General features: G+C 40.9%; 1 protein-coding gene across 5 annotated transcripts in view; it reads left to right on the forward strand.

The window, feature by feature from the left end:
• The window catches only part of trps1 (trichorhinophalangeal syndrome I), a 116,749-nt gene extending 93,710 nt beyond the window's left edge, over positions 1 to 23,039 (forward strand). For all 5 annotated transcript variants that reach the window (XM_019254815.2, XM_019254814.2, XM_019254816.2 and 2 more), the window contains exons 10-11: positions 10,920 to 11,042; positions 15,216 to 23,039. In XM_019254815.2, the coding sequence (XP_019110360.1) occupies positions 10,920 to 11,042; positions 15,216 to 16,826 (1,734 nt within the window). In that variant the 3' untranslated portion in view covers positions 16,827 to 23,039. The remainder of the gene's footprint in view (positions 1 to 10,919; positions 11,043 to 15,215) is intronic.
• The last annotated feature ends 133 nt before the right edge of the window (positions 23,040 to 23,172 follow it).

Below are 23,172 nucleotides of genomic sequence, written 5' to 3' on the forward strand. Positions count from 1 at the left end.
AGACTACAGGTATTAAGGATGCACATTATAATAACTCTCTCTCTTTCTCTCTGCCTTTGGGCAGTGGGGTGAGTTAAGATTTCAGTGTCCTGGTTTCCACACTAGATTATGTGCAAGTTCTGTGTGTGTGTGTGTGTGTGTGTGTGTGTGTGTGTGTGTGTGTGTGTGTGTGTGTGTGCGTGCCGTGTGCATGTTGCAGCAAAGTATGTTAATGTTAACCTACAGGGCACACACACACATAGACATGGTGCTTTACTTTACTGGTCAGTGTGAAGTGGGTCACTGCTCTCCAGATACAAATATCAAAAAAGAGGGAAAATATATGAAATCTAATTTTAGATAAGAAAAATAACTTCGAACCAAGAAAATGCACATGTAGCTTTAAATAAAGAAAATATATTTCATAGAAGAAAGAAAGATCAATGATAGTGAAAAAAGCAAATGTCTTCTCATAATTAGAATTTAGCGGGTTTTTTAATTTTTTTATTGTATATTGAGCACCACATGCACTAGATCACTGGTTAAACCTCTTAGCCACTACTTCTGATCCCCAATCACATGTTGGTGTGCTCACACTGTCATCAATCAGCAGTTTAACAAAACATAGATTTGTTTTTACCCCTTTTCAGATCATTTGCCGGAATTTTAGACACCTTAAAGCTCCAGTGTGTAGGATTTAGTGGCACCTAGCAGTGAAGTTGCCGATTGCAACCAAATGAATACTCTCCGATGTCTCACCCTCTCCTTCCAAGCAAGAAGTAGGAAAAACTCTGCTGCAAAATTCAGATAAAAAACAAAAGGCCATATCTGGATCAGTGTTTGGTTTATCTGCTCAGGGCTACTGTAGAAAAATGGCTGGACTCCATTGAAGAGGACCCGTTCTCACTGTAGATATCGAAGGTCATTTTAAGACAAACAAAGCCACAACAATTCACATATTCAGGTTATTATACACTAATAAAAACATACTAATTTATATTGTAGTCTATCACAAAGAAATACTAATCATACACACTAGACCTTTAAGAGGTGACATGATGGAGTATTTCACAAAGAAAAATGATTTTTATTTTTCATACTGTGACCCTTCAGATTGATCTTTGGTTGACTTTTTTGGTCCCATCTTCCATGTTTGGGACCTCTGTTCTCGATCAGTAATCCTCCACTCTTTCAGTTTTCTGTCTTGTCCTCGTAGCAAGAAGGCGTGAACTCAAACAGAGCTGATTGGTTTCTGTTTCAGGTTAATTATATGAACTTGTTGGGGGGGGGGGGGGCCTGGAGCCTTCCTCTGTTTCTCATTCTTCTCAGTGTATCACATGCTCTATCACTGCACAAAGAAAGCACAAGGTTGAATCGTTTCAATTCCTGAAACGAAGAAAACCCACACACACACACACACACATACACACACACACACACACACACACACACACACACACACACAGTATATCTCATGCTCTTTTATCAAAATGATCCGTTTTTATCTTTATAGAATCGGTTGCTTGATAAACACAAACCTCACGTAACTGGATATCAGTAGTACAGGTACGAACACACAGAAAGCGACACATAGACGCACATTTCTGCACACACACCAGTACAAAAGCGCACACATACACAACCGTGGTCTCCAGGTCCATAAACTCCGAGTCTGCATGCATCGAGGCTGTTTATCAAAATTAGATCACCGTGGAACGATTTCCTTTTTTCTCTGTTTGCTAATGTGCTTCTCCTGCACACACACACACATACACATACTCTCACTCACACACACACACAGTTCACTGGTTATCAGGCTTTTACCCAGAACCCATAACTGCAAAGTCGATACAATTGCGATCGTTTATCAAAATTAGATCAATGAAAATGGGATTTTGCTTAAGTGCTGCCCTGTTTGTGTTTGTGCACATTTTCTGCACAGAAACTGAGACTCTCACTCTGCAACAAAAGGTAGCGACTACTGTATGAACCAAGTGCAGGACGGATGAAAAGCCCATGTCAGAGAGAGGAAAAAAGGGGCCGGAAAAGAGTGATAGCAATGGGTGAAAGAATGAAAGGAGGTTGAAAGGAGGGAAGTGGGCCACATCTGTGTGTGTGTGTGTGTGTGTGTGTGTGTGTGTGTGTGTGTGTGTGTGTGTGTGTGTGTGTGTGTGTGCGCGTGTGTGTGTGTGAGAGAAAGAGATTGACCTCACTCTCCTTTTGTGCCAAGTAGTGATGTGTGTGTGTCATGGTGATGTCATCTTGTTCCGGTGTTTTCTGCTGCTTTTCTTTAGACACTCAGCTGACACTCTTGGAGCCTAACTCTTCTGCGCGCACACACACACACACGCACACACGCACATATAGGTAGACACACAGCCAGAATGACAGGGCTGTTGTGGAAGCTGACACCTTCTATTTCACTCTCACAAAGAGCTGAGCGTGCATGTGTGTGCACGTGTGTCTGTGTGTACGTGCATGTGTGTGTGTGTTGTATCTTATTAACAAAGGATCTGGGTTGTCGTGTCTTCTGCTGTCTTATGCAGCCCCTCTGCTGTGCAGAGACTATCATTGTTTTTATTTTATTTTTAATATATTTATGGAGGAGCTGCAACTATATATTTACAATATTCTCATTGCACAAACTGTTATCACCACCCAGCACATAACACACTTATCAAGTTACAGCTTCAACTTTATTTTGTCCCACCGGGCAATCGGCTTTGCTGTTATAAGTCACTTGCATAAAACTGAAAGACTAAGAGGAATAACATCTGACAGCCACCAATATGGGGTGTTGATGCAGAGTTTCAGGCCAGCAGGATAAGACAAATTACCACGGTCATCATTATCACGGTCTCCACGGCCATCAACACCAATCAATGACAAGCGATCATCACTTTCTTCCTCCTTATACTGTCACGTAGAGGCCTAAGGCAGGAGGGATAAAGGGGTCATTACTCCTGATTATCTTGGCAGAAGTGAAACGGAGACTCTTGTAAAGATATGGCCTATCATTTATTTTATATATATACAAGGTGGCAAATGTTAATAAGTTTGATTATTTAAGTTCACCTTGACCTGTTTTATGTTGTACAAAGAGAGCTATACTTGTTTAAAGAAAACTTTTCAGTCAGTATACATTCCCGCTGTCAGTTCTAGGCTTTGCCTCAAACGCTGTTGCATCATCGTTGTACGGCATTTATTCAGAATAATAACCTCGCCAGTGTTATTGCAGTAGATGACTACAAATCCAGCATCTTAACGCAGCACATGAACCTTCCAGCTCCTCAGCCTGCTGCTCATTCTGCATAACTAATGTCTGAGGATGGATCTTATTCAGCGAGCCTCGTTTGTGATTGCTCCTAACCGTCAGCCTTGGTTTTTAAACAGTCTCATATCATCGCTCAGGTTTTTTTTTTTTTTTTTTGTCCTGAAACTTGATTTTCTTCAACTTCTGTCACCACGGCCTCTAAAGAGGGGAGATACTGCTGAATGTGCTGCACTGATATCGTTGATACCGGGAGTGTGCAGGAGCTGCTGGAGCAGACTGTTAGAGGAGAGCTGCGGGCGGCGTGCAGAGGGGAGCTCGGAGCAGACGCACACTGAGCTGAAGGTCATGCTCCGTGTGATCGGGCAGTAGGTGCTGTGTTAGGACGCAGATTGACCATTTCCCTTCTAGCAGCAGTTTCCTCTCTGCCGAGTGCCTTTCCAAGCTTTTATCCTTTGTTTACACATGGTCTTGCCACAGAAATCCATGTGACGTTTTGTGATATAGTGTTGACGTCCGCCTGCAAAACTTGATAGCTGATAGTGACGTTCAGCTTTATCATTGAGAATCCAGCGGGAGGATTCTGCAGGCTTAGAAACACAGCTTTGTTTTGCTACAGTATGTTATCATTATCCTTTTTTTTAATGTCTGTTGATTCCTGAAGGGATAATTAGTCGTTTGGTTGCACCCCTTCACAGAGTTACCATAGGCAGGGCATTTTTTTTTTTGGGAAGTTTTCTGCTGTACTTGTTTCTCCCCGCCTCACTGGTAATGTCATCTGAGTAGATAATCAGCAGGAAATACAGCCTCCATTGCAGGTCGTAGCTGGACTGTGTCCATTTTTCCAACTGAAAAACAGAGCTGTTCTCAGCTTAAAATAAATCAGAGGTTCAGTTCCTAATTATTTTTTTCTCAAATATCACAGTGTTTAAATTTCCCCCGCTAATTCTAACAATCTTAAACCAGCCTGTTTAGTGGTTTGAGTGCCTCTGTAACCATTTGCATCTCTGCGTCTCAATACATGCTACTATTTATAGGTTAATATAATTATTTTTGTGTTGTTGCGTGTTTTGTCTCCTCGTTGAATAAGAATAAATGTCAGTTCAGCAGTAAGAGTCAGTTCAGCTTAAATAAATTCAACTCAAACCTAATTATTCTATTAGGACAAGTGATTTAAATGTACACAGTAGTCTGAGAGTAAACCACACTGATGGACTTCTGCAGCCATATGCGCAACACGTACACAGACCTACACAAAAAAAGGCACACACACACACACACACACACACACACACACACACACAAATAGCACTTTTAGTGGGGGGTCTCCGTTAGATTGGTCCCAGATGCTTCTCTGTGTGTGGGTGTGTGTGCGTGTTGAGAGGATTAATTTGGTGAATCTTTATCTGAAACTATCCATGTATCCTTGTGCTCAGGTCTATTTCTTCCTTTCTTCCCTCCTGTTTTTTATTTTTTATACATCTGTGTGTGTGTGTGTGTGTGTGTGTGTGTGTGTGTGTGTGTACACGTGCATTACAAAGAGAGTGCGAGAGACTGATCCAGTGTATAGGATATTGGACTTGGCAGTATGGAATTTAGTTAATTCCTCCAGCTAGTCTTCTAGCTTGATTAAATAATCGCTGATTTAATGCAAGTCAGTGTGTGTATCAATGTAAGTGGGTAGGTGTGTAAGTGTGTGTGTGTCTCTGTGTCTGTGTGCGTTAAAAGCAGGGCTGACTTACTCTGTAAGTGAATTAAATGTAATTTCATTTTGAAAGACTTTGTTTAGAAAGCCCTCGTTTTAAATATATTTTAGACCGCAGGGCGCCTCAACCTATTTCTTTATTCTCTTCTCACACACTCTCTCTCTCTCTCTCTCTCTCTCTCTCTCTCTCTCTGTGTTTGCTGTGTGCAAAATGAAAAGAGATTTACACCATTAGAAAAATGTGACCCTGCTTTTGAAAAGTGGTGAAAACTCAATGCAAACGGTGGTACAAATTACTGGATCTTACTCTGGAAGTCCTTGACAACGAGATATTTCGATAAGCTGGCCGAGTAAGAACTAACTTTGAACGTTTGAAACACAGCAGCTCCCGTGTACGCCACTACTCTCACTAGATTATTTCAAGTAAACCAGAGTTAAGAGATGCCGCTGCATATTGGTTGCAGATGGAAGCCAAAATACATTTTGGGGACTCGATGTTACAGAACCCTAAACCAGTGGATGCTTATCTATTTCAGCCAGCTCTTCCAGAAACATCCACAAGACCATGCTATGTAAACAGTTTGTATAACATCTGTAAATTTATGGCTTCAGGAGAAACTCAGAGTGGACTCAAAGCCACAGCTGAAGGGGTTCAGCCACTGTGTGGTTACACCATATGTTTTGATGTTGAATAAAAATCTGATTCTGCAGAATGAAGTTCTAATTTATTAGTCGGTTTTATGAGCATAGTCACGAAAAAGTCACTGAGAAACAGCTCATAACTTCTGCTTGGATTTTAAAGGGTAGAAATGACTTTAACCTGTTAAATGGAAAGTTGGCGTAGCGATGCAAAGCCATAAAAGTCTAAAAACAATATTAAAATTTGAGTATTGGAGTTGTTCACAAACACGGGAGGGAGAAATACATGTAATATAAAATTAGGCTTATTTTCCCAAACAAACAAACAGTCAGGTTGTGTAGCCTCTTTTATGCATTCTTTCATTAAATCTGCCGCCACGAGGGAGGAAAGCTCTCTGTTCGAGCTGATTGTGCATTAGAGCAGAGAGACTGACCACACTGATTGTGAAAGTTATTAAACCAATAAATGCTATTTTATGTGCGGCCGCCACGAATAGATTGTACTCTTAATTTCTGCCCGCCTTTTCATGAGCACTGCGAGGCCAATAAACTCTGCAAATACTGTCAACTTGTCAGTTATATTTTTGATATACACTCATTGATCTTTTCATCAGGAGATTAAATGATCTGTCTTATATCTACATGTGTGAGTGCTCAATCCACATGAGTGTTTTTAATAATACAATTCAAAATGGACACCTGACAGGGAATTACTCAGGATAAGGCCTGGGGATAATAGTGTGTGTTTATGTTGGTTACTCAACATACACATCCTACTTAAGAAACTTAACTTTGTATCTAAACATCAACTTTAAAGTTTATTTGTTCGCATGATTAGGAGGAAGTTGATGAAGACTTTTAATTTCCTTGACTAATGAATGTGTTGGGGTGTGCGCTTCTACATGCAAGCGCTGCGCGTGCGTGCGTGTGTGTGTGTCAGAGGGCGTTGTTGGTGGTGCTAATTGAACGGTATCATAGGCCGCAGATAAATAGATGTCATTAGGACCCTGAGTTCTAATTACCTGCAGCCCTCCTCTGCAAGCTGAGGTGAGTGGGAGAGGCCAGGTATCAGTAATCAATCAGAAGAACACGCACCGGTACACACACTTTCTGTAAAACACACACCAAAACAGCAAACAAATAGTTACAAAGTCACCAAGTGCTCCCACTAAAACCTGTGTTAAAGTATGTAAATATAGTGTGTGTGTGTGGACACACATTTCCACACATGTCAAGCCAACCAGCTGATGATTGAAAAGGAAGTAAGAGATCATGAGCCAATTTTGTATGTGTCTATGAGTGTGTGTGTGTGCGCGCATGTGTGCATTTTGGAAGGTGGTGGGGGCTATTTCTGCACTTTTCTGTGTAATTGACACTTGAACCTCTCCCTCAAACAGACATGCACGCACAAGCACACACACACGCACTGTGCTATACTTGTACCGTGGTTTTGTAGTAGCCAAGGTTCCCTCCAACGCGCACACACACACACACACACACACACACTCTTCTTGGATTGAGGCCTCTCATCCAAATCTTGCATGCCTTCATTAGCCAGTGGAAGCAAATATTTTCAGGTGTGTGTGTGTGTGTGTGTGTGTGTGTGTGTGTGTGTGTGTGTGTGTGTGTGGTGTGTGTGTGTGTTGCGATGAGGGGCAGCTGTGGGGCCATATGTGAGTGATTTGGGCGCTCGGAGGGAAACTGAATTCTGATGACAGATGCAGTGTTTGGCTTGCAACGCTAGACATACGCACACACATACACACCCATGCACACACACACACACACAGGAAGCGTACATCAATCAATCACCTGGCTCTGTCTCTTTCTACATGTGGTGACCGTATGGTGTGTGCAACATACGCACATAGGCAGGCACACACACGCTGACTCTGGCTCAGTATGCCACTGGGAGGATTTGATCATGTAAGTGTTCTGATGTCAGATGGACCAAAACACATGTACCATAAAGACTCTAATATTAGCTCAAGTGTTTATTATATGCAACATTATGGGAAACAGGATGTTTTATTATTCACATTTTGAGATGGAGAGACAAAGTTTTTCCAGTATAAATAAACACATCCACGGTGTGCCATTGTAGTAAATCTTTGAACAATCCAAAAGTTTGATTTTCTAGTCCAATCCAGACAGTATGAAAAATGTCATCGTAAATGCCTGTTTATGAGCTAAAATTACAGCAGGGAAACAAAAGAGCTATTAAACCACTTTTCATTGGCAGTAGAATTTGATGGTTAATCTTTAAACACTGTCTAGTACAGATGTTTAATAAGTTCCTGATCGGCTGCTATTTTGATGGTCATATAATTTTTAATTTTTTTTTTCTCCCTTAAAGGTCCAGTGTGTAAAATTTAGAGGGCTCTATATACACAATATGGCATAAATCAATAATGTTTTCTTTGTGTATAATCACGTGAAAGTAAGAATCGTTATATTTTTGTTACCTTACAATGAACCTTTAATATCTACAGACAACACGGGAATCTGCCATGTTGAATCTCCACGTTTCTACAGTAGCCCAGCGAAGATAAACTAAACACTGGCACTAAATAGGCCCTTTCGCCTTTTTGCCCATTTAGCAGGCACCATAGTTTATCCCTCAAGTCAACAGCAACCTTCGGTTCTGGAAATGAAGCCTAAAGTGCTTAAAGTGCTAAAAATTGTAATTCCTCAAGCAACCACTTGAGGCATGCTGCAGAAGTGAGTCAGTCTTCATAAGTCCCCATGTTAAAATGTCCAACTTCACAGCAGAAAAAAACATGTTTACAGCCTGGTTCAAAAAACAGTTTTGGTCTCTATAGCTAATTTCACCGTTTAACTGTACTGAGGGTGATTTTTATTTTTATTTATTTTATTTATTTTTAACTCACCCTTTCAAATAATATTAAGGCTTAAAGTTTTGCATAACTTTTTTTTTTAGATTATTTTTTGACCTTTTCAAGCTTTATTTTGATAGAGACAGCTGAAGAGTGACAGGAAATGTGGGAGAGTGAGATGGGGAATGACATGTGGGAAAGAGCCACAGGTTGGATTCGAACCCTGGGCTTCCGCAGCAAGGACTGAGCTTTCGCACACGGGGTGGCTGCTCTACCAACTGAGCTAACCACCGCCCCGTAGTTTAACATAATTAACAGCATTGCGGCTTGATTGACAGGCAAGTCCCGTTACAGATGGCTTATTCAAGCACCCAGGCATCATTTGTCCCGCCTCAGGTCTGCCGATGATCCACATCTTTGCCAATTTTTTAGATTAGCCAGGAGGTGAAAGAAGCAGTACATCCAACATGGTGCCGACTAGTGCTGCTTTTTTCTTGGCTTCAAAACATCGCTTCGTAAACCTGTAGGTGACGTCCCTCAGGCTCTGTCCATTCTTTATACCGTCATTGCTTCAAGCTAGCGATGAGAGGGCGGGGTGAGCGGCTTGCAGTCAGCAACTGCTCCACTAGATGTCACAAAATCCATACACCGGTCCTTTAAGAGGACTTCATTTCCATGTAACTGTGCACAACACAACAAATGTTGCTTTAAATGTTCCATCTGACATTTGCTATTAGGTTTAGTAAACACTATGCTCTCACAGTTCCAGAGCTACACCAAACTGACAAATTATATGCTCGTATGTATCCGTGACTGTGTGGCTCAGGCGATAAACGTATGTGCATGTCTGTGTTCCCAGAGAAATGTAAAGTGTTTAATTGTGCTGTGATCCTTGCCATACACTAGATTGCAAAAATAAACTGAGCAGTGCTGTGCCCACTGGGCTCTTCCGCTTTTAGCCGGCAGCACAAAACAGATGCTCGGTGGAAGTGCTGCTAGTGGCTCCATCTGTAGCTCTGAGACTATAGAAAGCTTGACTGAAGTGCAGCACTCTTTTGTGAGAAGTTGAAATGTTTTTAACTTCTAATACTGGGTGCTCTGAAAAAAAAAATATGCTAAGCTCTCAGCACTGTCATGTACATAAAACAACAAGAAGCCAGCACTGAAAGGAGAAGCTCCCAGTGGACACAAAGTCCATGATAGAAGGAGAGGGAGAAACAGATTGGGGGATAACAATGAGAAAACAAGGGAGATGGAAGGGGGAAGACACAAAGAATGTGTGTTATGGATTTTAGTAAGCCATAGGCACATAGAATATGCAGACTTTCCCTGACACAGCCCATCAATGAGGTATGATGGAGCTACTGTGAGGAGTTAGAGACAGAAATACATGTAACACACAGGGAAAAGAAGAATTACATGCTGCAGTTACTGATATTTAAATCCGTAAAACACCCTGACAACAATCTAAAACTAAAGTAAACTAAAACTGAGAACCCAAGAGGAGTCTGGATTGGGAAGATTAAGGCAAGAAAATGAGGACTGGATGAGCGACAGTGCTGAGATAAAAGCGGGAGAATGAAATGGTTGGATAGACAGACAGGTAGAGAGACACATAGACGGTCATGGTGGAGAAAGATGAGGTATGCTGTCCTCTCAGGGTCATAAAGGGTGGTGAATGGGGCCAAAGACTTAATGGGATGGAGAAACGTTGTGATTGGCTCATTACTGTGATGGAGCACGTTGCTGTGACAATTGGCCTTTTCACCCCACCCCCACCCCACCCCCTTCCTTGCATACACTACTTTTCTATGCACCACCGCTCCATGAAGTGCAGAGGTGTGTGTGTGTGTGTGTGTGTGTGTGTGTGTGTGTGTGTGTGTGTGAGAAAGTGCATACTAATACAGTAAAAGTCAAACACTCGCCTGTAAAGTACTTCCTGCAGTTCAGATAAACACTAAAACACTTTATGCTACAAGGTGAAAACATAACTCATCGCTTTCCACGTCTGTCGAGTAGTGCTTGAACAAAATTACAGCAATATCTCACATCTCTCCGACAAGAGATCTCTCTCAGAGACACATACTCACATATTTAAAACACACACAATTTATTCAGCTCGACTAGATCATTTTCTTTTCATTCAAGTATACTTTGGTGTTTTTATTAACCTTGTTCTACTCAGAGAAAATCAGTGTAGGGGAGAGCATTGTTCTTTCAATAGGATTTCCCATTAGGCATGATAAATGAGAGCACATCATCTCCCTGCCACCAAGACAATCTGTTTTCTCTCTCCTAACCTTACAACCAAGTCATTGTTCTTAAGTGGTGTGAAAATGAAAAATGTATCAAACCCTAAGTCAACATTTTTTGTCTCCTTTTCTCTCCATGACTTTGCATCTTTCTCATCCTCCCAAAGTTTCTTCATCAATCCATATTTTTTAAACTTTTTAACTTTCTAATTGTGTCTGTGCTTCTTTATTTGCAGCGGCGCAGAGGCAGCGGGGTTTTCTGTGCAAATTGTCTGACCACCAAGACGTCGCTGTGGAGGAAGAACGCTAACGGAGGCTACGTCTGCAACGCATGTGGTTTATACCAAAAACTACATTCGGTGAGTCATACACAGACATGTCCAGGTGCATGAAGAAGACCAGACTGTGGAGTTGTAGAGATGAATAGAAATAGTCGTAGTAGTTGCGGTGAATTACGTTTCTGTGTAATCTTCTGTTTGTAATCCCCTTGCTTTGAATTTCATTTCAAACTAATTAGAAGAGAGACAAGAGGGGAGCTTAAAATTTCAAAAAAACACTTTAAATGTATGGAGACAGAAAGGAGAGTGAAAATAATACCTACATGAGAGCTGAAACTCAGGTGTATCATCGTCCAAAACTTAATTTGCAGTGTTGAACTCCAGTCCACTCATAGGAGACCTACATGTGCTCACTCATAAAGGTTGTACTGGATCAGGAACCCAGTATTTTAGACTATTTTATAGACTGTGTGCTGTGTTTTAGTACATCTACCGGGTGGTTTTGACCACTAATTATCATTCCTCCTGCCTGGACGATTAGCATAGGACGCAAATGAAATGGTGCATGCTGCAGTTAAAGTTCTTGTATACATCCTGTGAATCCTGCTGTGAAAGTAATATTGTGGATAAAGTATATTTGATTTGGTGGGTGCTGCGAGTTACAGACCATTTCAGCAGTCACGGCGAGCCAGTTCCATGGAGTGAGAAATATGATGGAATCAATCAACTTTACCATCTAAGCCCGGGGAAAGTCTATGGAAATCCCAAATTTAATTAGATTGTATGAATTACAGATGAGATAAAGAGCCAGCTTGGAATTCAGTTGACGTCAGAATATTGAGCCTCCTCACCTCAGATATATTTTTATGGAATTTGCGCTAATTTCACCCTTGAATATTCCTATTTAACTTGCAGGTTTACAAATATGAGCATTAGTCAAACAAGCCTTCAGGGCTTCAACACATATATATGCCAGATTCATGTTCACGTACAGGCTTTTTAAGCTCAGCTTGTAAAAATTTCAAAGTGAACCAAATAGTTTCGCTGTAATAAATCACAGTGGTAATAAATGCATCAAGGGGTTGACTGTGTTACAACCCAGAGCACTGTGCCGCAATTATCAAATGGAGCTTTAAAGACCTTTTAGAGAATGACAAGCTATAGCGGTTTACTCCTTCCTGCCCCTGCACTTTTCCCCGGTGCAACCCGTTCATCTCATCTGCTGCTCCAATCACGTCCCGGCCCCCTCTTCTCTTGACAATCTTCATGACAACCGTATTTTATATCCCATAATAAAAGTTTTATACGCTCTACACACATTATTAGAGAGGATAGCAGCTAGTAAAACACTTCAGAGTGAGAGAGGGTGAGGGAGAGTTATGAATAAAGAGGGAGAAAAATGTAGACATGAAGGGAGGGGGAAAGAAAAACAAGGAAAAGGGAGGAAGACAAAGAACATGGAGATTAAGGTAAAGAGTGAGGACAGAGATAATAAAGGGGGAGGCTGTGTATAAAGAGTGAGAGGTGGAGGGGAGGCAGAGAGATTAGGTGAAAATGCAGACAGGACATCCAAGAAGAGATGGAAAGACGGATAGAGAGAGCAAGAATTATGTGTATGAGCAGTAACTCAGCCCTGGTATTCTATCACACCAACCCCGCAACCATAAAGGAATACAACATTACACGTATTGTGTGTGTGTGTGTGGTAGTTTGAGTGTCTTGCTGTGAATGATGAGCATCTCACGTTTTATGTACATTTCCAATTAATTAGACTAACTGCAAAATATGCAGTATAAATGAAATGAATAAATAAATAAGTCAATTCTTGAGCGAGTTAAAAGGAGTTGGTTGGATTCCAGAAAGAGATCTATTTCTGAAACACATCCAACATCATGTAATTTAAACACCCAGTGAAGACGCCTGAATATAAAGTAGGAAGGTAACGAGGAGGAGGACATTCAGAGGCAGACCAATGAGGGGAAGGCTCGGGCAAAACATGTTCAACTTAATGACAAAGCAGAGACAAAGAGCAAAAGACAGAGAGAAAGGGAGAAAGAGACGATAAAAGAGAAGAAACAGAGCAAGTTAGGTCAAGAAACCACACTGCATACTAACTGCATGAAGTATGAACTATTATGTCATTTAAGCTGCAACATTAAAATGCCTCTTAACAAATATAGTATATGGTTTTCTAAGGTGTTTCCTCACCATCCACAGTTCCTCCTCCATTTCCTGCCCTCATGTTCTCACATTTCCAGTGTGAACAGATCAAATCCTGCCTCGAATTAGTATGCAGTGTGGAAGTGGGACACCGCTTTGAATTGTTTCCATCACAGGGGTCGCCATTTCTTTGCTTTTTCCCTTTTTTTCCCCCCTCAGTCATTCTCCTCCTGTATTTACTCCTGTCCCTCCCTCCCTTTTCTTTACCTATTCATTTCATGTCCTCTACCTCATGTGTTCAACATATATTACTCTTATCCCCCTTCTCATTTATCTCAACTCTTTCATTTCTCGTCTCCCCTCTACTCTTGTCTTTCCTTCTCTTATTCTGCTCACTCCTCTTTAGCAAGAAACCACAAAACCAGAGGACCATAAAGAATAAGATGCAATGTCAACGATTGGACTGACATAATGTTGTCAGTGTTAACGCTGTAGAGTCCTGTAATCATCCTGGTGTCTAAAATGGATGCTGGGTTGGTGCTCTACAATGACTGATACACCCCACAATGACAATGACACTGTTTTTGCCCACACACACCCAGAGGCATGCTTTTACACACAAACCTTTAGACACACATTGTCATTCACAGACACAGGGCTATCCACGCAGGTACCCACATACCCAGAGGGATAAATCATTCTCAGGGATCCCAGCATAGACGTAGAATTCATCACAAAAGCATGAGAGGTTTATTGCTTTTTTTCTTTAAATAGGAGGCCTTTCTGCTTCTCATCCACTAAAACACCTCTTTCATTCATCCATGTTCCACCAATATCTCACTGTCTATCTCTTCTTGCTTGGTCCATCGCTATTCATCTTTCTCTGATTGGTTTTCATCTCCATACATTGTCTATGTCTGCTTTACGCAGACACAGCAAGCGATTTCTAAAGACATACATGTGTACAATAACAAGGCACTTTGCTGTCACTTATATTCTCATTGCACAGGAAGTCTAATGAATTCAGCCTACGCAGTGTAAAGTTGAATAAACTAAAAGTTATTTCATTCTTGAAAATCTCTTTCTTCCAGTTGAATTTGACTGTTTTCAGTTAATGTTGTGCAGGGGTCACCATTTATCATGTGTATTTAGACAGCAGACGTCAATGAAGCCGGTTCTTCAATCTTAAAAAAGGATAGCAAGTCATTACTTTAGAGATGAAGTGTAAACACTTTAAACGACACTTTAAACTGTACAGTTTATTTTACTTCCAGGAAAGAGAATATTAACACTAATTTGTCTGGAAATGTTTTTGACTGTTTTGATTTTTTTTTCTTGGCATGTATTCAGGAATAAAACTTTAAAAAGGTTTCATCAATCATCAAGTACTTTATTAATGCCGGTGGGAAACTGAATACGTCCTACGGAGATTGTGTTTTCGATGTTATTGAACAGTTTTTATTCTTGGTAATTCTTTTTAACCCAAACATCGACTTTCTTTACGGCTCATAACATCTGTTTCTGTCATTACTTGTGTAGTTTGCTGTACTTTTAGTGCGGAGGATTATGTGATGATAGTTCAAATGTTAATAAAGGCGTATGCTCACGGTGAAGTGAAAGAGTAGAGTCTTGAGTGCAAACTCCATTTACATCAGATGTAAGCGCTCCCCCTTGTGGTAAGGGCAAATAACACAGTCTTAAGAGGACAGGATGTGAAGGGTTTCTTTAGCCATAGTTAATTATTGAAGGTTTTACTGAAAAAGCCAAAACAAAAACATTATATCAGTCCTACTTTACATTTATTGAGATAAAGCAGGTAAAGTTGTAGTGTCGAATGGTTTTATGTTCCAACAGGCAGTTAATTGGTCATAGGCTAATTAAAACTCAACTAATTTAACCTCTTTTTTTTTTTAAATGCAATTAATTTCATTACAGTCAAGTAATGCTGGATTATGTATCCTTAGAGCTTTAAATAATTTATGAGAAAATCCATATCAGTCATGTGATGATAAACATGAAGATGAATTATGACTACATTTATGACTAAAAGTTTACTAATCCTCTTTTTCCATATTTGTCTTTGTTTCCTTTCAGACGCCCAGACCTCTAAACATCATAAAGCAGAACAACGGAGAACAAATCATCCGACGACGAACCCGAAAACGCCTCAACCCAGATTCGCTGTCATCTGAGACTCCAGCCCCCAAGCAACAACGCATCACCAGCGAGGAGCGTATGAACGGAGAGGAGTCCGACAGAAGCTCCATCAAAAACCAGCAGCCTTCCCCTCGCTCCCGCTCGCCCCGATCCACTCAAGCCTTCCTAGCCAATCAAACATTGGAGATCCACCGACGCATGCCTCCTCTGCTCCTCCCTTCGCATCCCCCCTCCTCAATGGTAGCCGAGGGCAACGGGGGCATCGTTGAGGGAGGGATAATATCAAAAGTAGAGGGAGGTAAAGGAGGGGGGGGATCTGAAAGAGGTAGTCCGATTGAAAAGTATATGCGTCCATCAAAGCCGTCTAGTTATTCGCCTCCTGGTTCACCCATTGAAAAGTATCAGTATCCCCTTTTCTCCTTACCCCTACCATTAACCCTCTCACCCGATTTGACCCCTGAGTCGGATTGGCTCAGATTCTGGACCAAGTATAAGATGGCAGCAGCCTCTGGGGTTCCTGGTAGCATCAGTAATCTAAGCAGCCCTGGTAGCCTCGGAAACAACGCCCATTATCTTGGTGCAATGGTGACTCCAGTACAGCATCATCAGCAAAGCTACACGGTGCCTTACTGCTCCTCTCCCTACTCTCCTCTTCCGCCTCCTCCAGCACCTCCTCACTATCCTCCTCCTCCTCTTCATTCCCAGACCTCCTCGTCGTCATCATTAGAAAACGATGCTCCTTTGGATCTTGCAATAAGACAGAGAGATACGAGTGCTGCAAATGCGCACATGTCGACAAATGGTGCAGAGAGGAGAAGACAAGAGTCGCCGCTGGCTGAGAGGTTGAGGGAGAACTGGAAAGGAGAAAAGGAGGAGGAGGAGAGGATAGATGGGGGGAACCAGAGGGAGGAGATAGGAAAGGAAGAAAAGGATCATTTGATAAAAGGTCGGTCAAGTGTCCCAACAAACCGCACCATGGTGGAAGTGGCCACGCAGGATGACCTGACCAACCGCTGCGTCCACTGTGGGATCTACTTCCTCGACGAGGTCATGTATGCCCTGCATATGAGTTGCCACGGCGACCAGGGACCATACCAATGCAGTTTTTGCCTCCACGTGTGTGTGGATCGCTACGATTTCACCACGCACATACAGAGGGGCTTACACAGGTACACAGACAAAACGTCGCAAAACAGGAGTCACGCGCAAGACGGCATAATTCAGAACGCTGCAGCGATGTTGGAGCGCGAGTGTCACAATGTGACGCCAGAGGGAAAAGATGAGGGTGATCACAGTGAGGTCACAGATGAAAGCAGTGATGTCATAGGAGATAGTCTTGACAACCAAGCAAAAGAAATTGCAGGCAATGATGCCAATGACAATGAAACAGAAGTCGAAAAGGAGGTAGGAGGAGAGAGTCATGACGCAACAATCCAGGAATTGGGAGACGAGATGGTGTCAGATAGCGGTGATGACATCACAAAAAACGCAGAGGTCACAACTGTTGCTGAATCTAAAAACTTAGACGAGAACACAGAGAGTAATTAATCTGATGCCTTTGACTCACACAAACCTTGAAGAATGCGTTTTATTGGATGAATAAGCTGTATGCCTCCACGTTCCTGGAGGCTAGCTCATGTCAAAATGGGCCTATCCTGGGCACTAAATGGAACACATCCTTATGCTGGAAGCACTCGGCTGTCAAAATGGTCAAAAATCATTGTAGGATCCCGCTGAACTGCTGCAGGGACAGTTTGGAGGAATAGCCTGAATCCTGTGTTGAGTGACGGTCACTTGACAGCTCTGTGGCAAAAAAAAAATAAAATTTCAACAACAGAGTCCAACATGCAGCTGAAATCACCTTTATTAAACAGCCACTTGATGTGCTTTCCGAATAAGAGGATTGGAAGCTCAACTGAAAGTTGGACTGCTCTCATTTAGGATGAGTCTGAGGAGCTCAGCACTTGCACAGCCACCATACAGCAAAAGCAAAAAAAGAAAATGCCAGAAGCAAAACACTTTAACTGAACTGAGCTGGTCTGTTATGCACGATGCTAAAACCTGAACCCAGAGCTGGTCCAAACTAGTCTGGTGCATCATTCAGACTGTTTTATCTCGGTACAACCAGATCTGATCTGGTTAGAACGACTTTGTTCTGGTCTGGAGCATGTTTATGACTGTTTCACCGCTGTGCATATGGATACAAAACCAAAACTTATTTTGACTCTTTGAAACTGGTCAGAGTTAAACCAGTTTGGTCCAGTTCAGCTGGTGTTACCTTGGTACAAAAAGGATCAATTGGTTTCTTTCACTCGTGCCCTGTTGTCTTTGAACGTGTCAATGCAAAATCACCACCGCTGCGAAGCGAGAGACTGGTTGGGTTTGATTTGACCGTGACTTTTTTGAACTGCTTGAAACCAGTTTCAACTGGTTAAACCGGAGTAATTCCGGACCGAAGTGTTCTCTTCATCCATTTGGATCGAACCAAGTGACATTATTTTCTACCTTCCTCCGTGCCATGATACTAGCTACGTGCCTGGCTGCCTGCCTAATAGAACAACCATCTATTAACCTGCTTAACATTTATATTAATAATAATAATGGTAATAATAATTATGATGATGTTATAGTACAAAACATGCAATTTGCTACACTTTCCTATATATAATATGTTATTTTGTAAAGACAAATAATGCTTTTTTGCAGGAAATGGTACTATAAAAATTAGTCTATTTGAGTTTTTTCTTTTTTTCTTTTCGAGCTATTTTGTCATTTGTGTTCTTATGGAGACTTGTTACATTGATAACAGCTGTCTAACAGATATGGTACAGCAAAAAGAGGGGGTTGTGTGTATGTGTGCATTTGTGTAATTGCGTTTTATGTGTGTAAGGATCAAAGGATGTGTCCGTCCCCAAACAATGATGTAAAATAATGAAGGCTTGCGCTCGGTATTTCAGTCCTCAGGGGTCACACGTGTTGCACACCAACCCACCTGTTTCATAGCATGTGACACATCATTTTTACATGTTCGATGGTCTAAAGGTTTTAGCATGTTACATATTTTTCTCTTATATATATGTTATCATGTTCTTTATGTGTTAACAGATCAAAATGGTCTTAGTACGTAACTTTTTATTTTCTGTTTGTGTTTCACATGTTGTTAGGTTACATGGTTTTTTAGAGAGACTTAGGAACTTAGGGAGATAAATCTTAAATTTAAATTTATCATAAGGATCAATAATTTGGGTTAACTGTATAAATGTTTGCTCTGTACTGTGCTCTGAGTGTACAGAGTGTCTTGCCTACAGTGTTTTATCAGCCTATCTCATATTTCTGAGAGTTTGGTAGGTTACCTCTACGTAGCATGTTACCGTCTTATAAAATCTGCTAAATGAGTTGCCTTTTCCTTGGATGGGAACTGTTACACGTCAGACCGAAATAATACTGAAAAACAAACAAACATTTTGTGTCAGTGAAGTCATGCCACTTTTCTACCATTTACTGCCCACAGTTGGGTTCTTCTAAACATACTCGTGGAAAAAAGACCCACCATAACCGAGTCTCTCTTTAAACCACATTTTACAGTTCTCATTGTTAATTCACATCATTGAAAGAGTCGTGACAGTCAGGTCTTTGAGTCCCCGCTATGTGTAAGAACGGAGCAACACAGTGGCCATCTTGTTTATTTTTATAATAAGAGAATCACTTCTCTAGCCTTGCTGCCTTAGTTGCTAAAAATACAAACAAAAAAATCACCAAGGGACTCCTTTTGAAGGAAGTAATAATAGGCCAAGAGAAAATAAAAGACGGGAAGGATGAAAGAATGAGGAAAAAAAAGATATTTTTCTATGCTTATCCAAAAGACATGAATGAAAAAATATTCCGCCTAGTGCCTGCTAACTTGTACAGTTTTTCTAAAAGGTGTGTTTATCTGTGTCAAAAAGTAACTTGTAACTTATGAGTCATGTCAGGCAGAAGTTGGGCAAACAGACTTTTATATAAATTCCCATGCAAGTTATCAGAGTCATGCATTATGATATTTTATTTCAGCCTAACCCGTGAGAAAGACCCACAGGAGCCTTTAAAAAATGAAATCGGTTGCTATGTGAACTGTCAGTCAGTTAACCAACTTTAACTTTTTGCATGTGTGCACATGACTTTGGAGAAATGTTGACACATATCTCATCATTTCTGTATGAAAGTATGAAACTTAATGCCAAGTTTATTCGGAGATGGAAGCTGAATTATGGCATGCAGTCATATCACCAGAGTGTCCATATCATGGTAAAGGTGTTTTGTGGGAGGTAAAGTCAAGATGGTTTTGTTAAAAAAAAAAAATCGAATTTCATTTGATTTTGAAACCAGCAGTGAGATGATTTCTTTCTGGCTTAAATTTTAAGAAAGCAAGGCAACAAACTATAAAATGTGACAAACTCCACAAAATGAAATAGTAATAACTTTCACCAGAGCAGTCGGTGTGTTTTGGAGCGAAGGAGTCGGATTCATTTTAGATATCAGGAAGCCAAAAAGTGAAACTGAAGCAAAACACAGCTGGTGTCACAAAATCTAACAGCCACCTCAAACCGGCACATGTTCTGAGCAGACTCATTACAAACACTACCAAAAAGTAACATTTGCATTTTGGGAACATAAAACTTAACAAACTACTCGTGTAGAAATGTGGGCCGTTGCTACAACATATGAACCTACATTGCGTACTGGTGAAGTTTGCTTCATGTCCCGGTTTCGCCCGTGAGACGGCTGCATAGTTAAAATGGGAGTGTATCTGTTGCTGTGTCAGTAAAAAAACACGTTTGACACACTTGTGGTCTCAACACGGGGTAAATGGAGATTATTGAAATGTCTTTTTACTGCAACTGAGCCGTTTGCGGGGATACAGTGATTCACAACCTAAAATAAATGTGGGACGGGCATAAAGTTGGCCCCGACTCACGTCGCCCTTTTTATGTGGAGTGCTGTTTGAAGGTTAATACCACTAGTATTTACCTCACAGCATCATTTTACATTGAAAGATCCTGTATACTCTGTATGTTGAGGCATATAGAGCAAAACCTAACCCTTTTTCAGTTTCTATTGAAATGCTAAAAACCAGCACTGAACTGAACGTCTCATGAAAACACTAAAAAAAAAAAACCTTTTCAAGCTATTGCAGCAACGTATTGACATTTGAGCTGACAGTCTAGCTTATCACAGTCTTCTCACTGCTGCAGTTCAATGCAAAGAAACCAGCCTAACTATTTAGGAGCGTGATGTGAAAGCACACATTCACCTGTGCCACCCTCGTGTCTGACATACCGTACATCTCACTCTGGTGTTAGGGGGGGGGGTTCAGTTAGCACCTTTACCATGTATGGCTCCACTATCCATATCACACCTGTCAAGCAAAGGCTTTATTAACTGCATTAGTTAGATGCTTTAGAAATCATTTCATTCTTGCATTTGCTGAATCAGCCATTTCATAAAACATGTTGCAGTTGTCTTAACTCACGGAAATCTCTTGTGCTAATGTGTAAAGTTTTGTAGAATTTACTTCTTTTTTTTTATTTAATTGTTTTAGTTATGGGCGTCTCTTAAAGGCAGACTGACTAGGATTTCAAAAATCAATCTATCTGAAAACAATCCTTCTAAACCAGCACTTCTAGAAGTGTGTGGTGGTGTCTGTATCTGCAGACCCCTGACCTCGGCCTGTATCAGTTCATGATGTAATGGGCGTCAACCTCCGGGCAGAGGGTGTGTAGCCAACAGCCAATAGCAGCGCACAGGGTGCAAAAAAACGTAGCAACCAGGTGCCGGATCGTAAGCACACATCCAAGAGGAAGCTACAGGGGAGGAGGGATCAACCTTGAATGTTGTTTACAGACCGCAAGCAACAAATCCTACTTATTCTGCATTTAAGGGGCTGCTGGCATAATAGAACCTGTTTACATTTACAAATGTAGCAAAGAAAAAGAGCAAAGGATGAATCGGTGCTTTGCTGAAAGACAGAACAAAAGGAAGGACTGAGGGATACCTGCTGAGATGGATATATGGGTGCCTTTTGAAGAATAGATGGCGGGAAGGTGGATGAACAGAGGGACAATGGGATGAAATGACGCTTTTAGTGGCTGTTAAAAAGCGGTTTAGTTTATGCAGCCATCAATCCCTCTTTTCTGTCCCCTCCCTTCAACGTCACTTCTCATATGTCGTCTAATTTGAAACGTACCTCTCCATCTCTTTCTTTTTCTCTCTCCACCTGCTCCTACCCCTCTGCCACTCATCTTTCCTGCATCCCTTCTTTTGATAAAGGTATTCTCGGTTGGTAGACTGGTCAAGGGGTTTTAAAAAGGAGTTAGGTGATTGTGGCATACCGTGTTGCACCCAAAAAGCTGAGGTCAACTCAGAACCGACAGGAGCTGCTTTTGTTGTTACCGGCAGTTAAACAAAAGAAAAGAAAAAAAAATCCTTGCTAGAAGCAAAATGGATTTTCTCAGATTTAAGGTTTATTCATTTGCCAACAGGACAGCTGATAAAAATTCAATGTGAATTTTCATCATTTACAAGATCTTCAGTTCCTTTGGTAGAGATTTCCATGGGGTTTCTAAGAAACAGTAGGACAAAGGTGTGTGTGTGAAATGAGAAGAAAAGGATCAAATGATTTCTTTCTTTTTTTTTCCTTTTCTGATAAATCTGGGTATACATCTCAACTCGAGGATTTCTCAGTGAGCTGGAGACAAACTCTGATGCCAAAATGTTTCAATAGTTTAGCTTTTGAAAGAAAATCGTTCCCCTGTTCCCTCTGAGTTAAAAGTTAAAAGAACACACGGCCTTGTTAAGAAAAAAAAACTTTGCTAATGCACACTTTTACTGTTGTAAGTGCTCTGCAGAAGCCTTTCCTGTCCAAATATCTACTTTTGTGTATTTGCTCGCTTGAAATCCCATGAGTCATGTTAGTATGCTGTATATCTAAAACCCGAATAGATGTTAATACTGATAGAATCACTTCACCTGTCGTTTATTTTTCATAATAGGCAGATTTGGTTAAAAGGAGGTTCTGCAGGACACACATGACTTGACCTTGTTTTACTTCAATAAGAGTGTATGTTTTAGGTTTGATGGCATTTCACATCAGCGTTTACATTGGGGGAGCCTTAACAAGTGTTTGTTTTTTTGTCTCTGTCAGAATGTGTTATAGAAAATTATGCTGTTGCTTGCACTCCATTTATTATGTTCTTATTGCCAAGGAAGGGACAACACACACACACACACACACACACACACACACACACATGCACACACATATACACACGTACACAAAGACACACCGGCAGTGGTACGGATTGAGTGTACATGATGGGATGTACAGTGTTAATCATGGGAGACAAGGGAGCTAAAGGCCAGTTTATTAATGGTCAGACAGACACACGTGCATGAACACACATCACACACACACACATCAACTATGTACATTTAACCAATATATTTTAGTAGAATTTTGTCTCTATTCAGTTGAATGGCTTTTATAGAAAATTTTTGATTTTTGTTTTTTTTTTTTTAGTTTTTTTTTCTTTTCTTTTTTCTCATGTTGTATTTTATTCTGCTACCTTCTGTACGTTTATTGTTTTTAGGTTTTATTTCATGAAAAAAATGATATTTCAACAACATATTTTGACAGCCAAGAAAAAGTTTGTTACACAGCTAAACTTGAAGAATAATGTTGATGATGATGACGATGATAATAATTAATAAAAGTAATAACAAACATACCGAAAATGGGCCAATTGTTTGCGTTGTGTGTTGATTCATTGGATTTGTTGTTCTGCGGGGGGGGGACAGAAGAGTTTTTTCAATAAATCCTCTGTCAACAGAACAGCCACAGCATGTAAATCCTCCTCAT

Source organism: Larimichthys crocea, chromosome XIII (genome assembly GCF_000972845.2).
Source record: "Larimichthys crocea isolate SSNF chromosome XIII, L_crocea_2.0, whole genome shotgun sequence".
NCBI classification, from domain to species: domain Eukaryota; kingdom Metazoa; phylum Chordata; class Actinopteri; family Sciaenidae; genus Larimichthys; species Larimichthys crocea.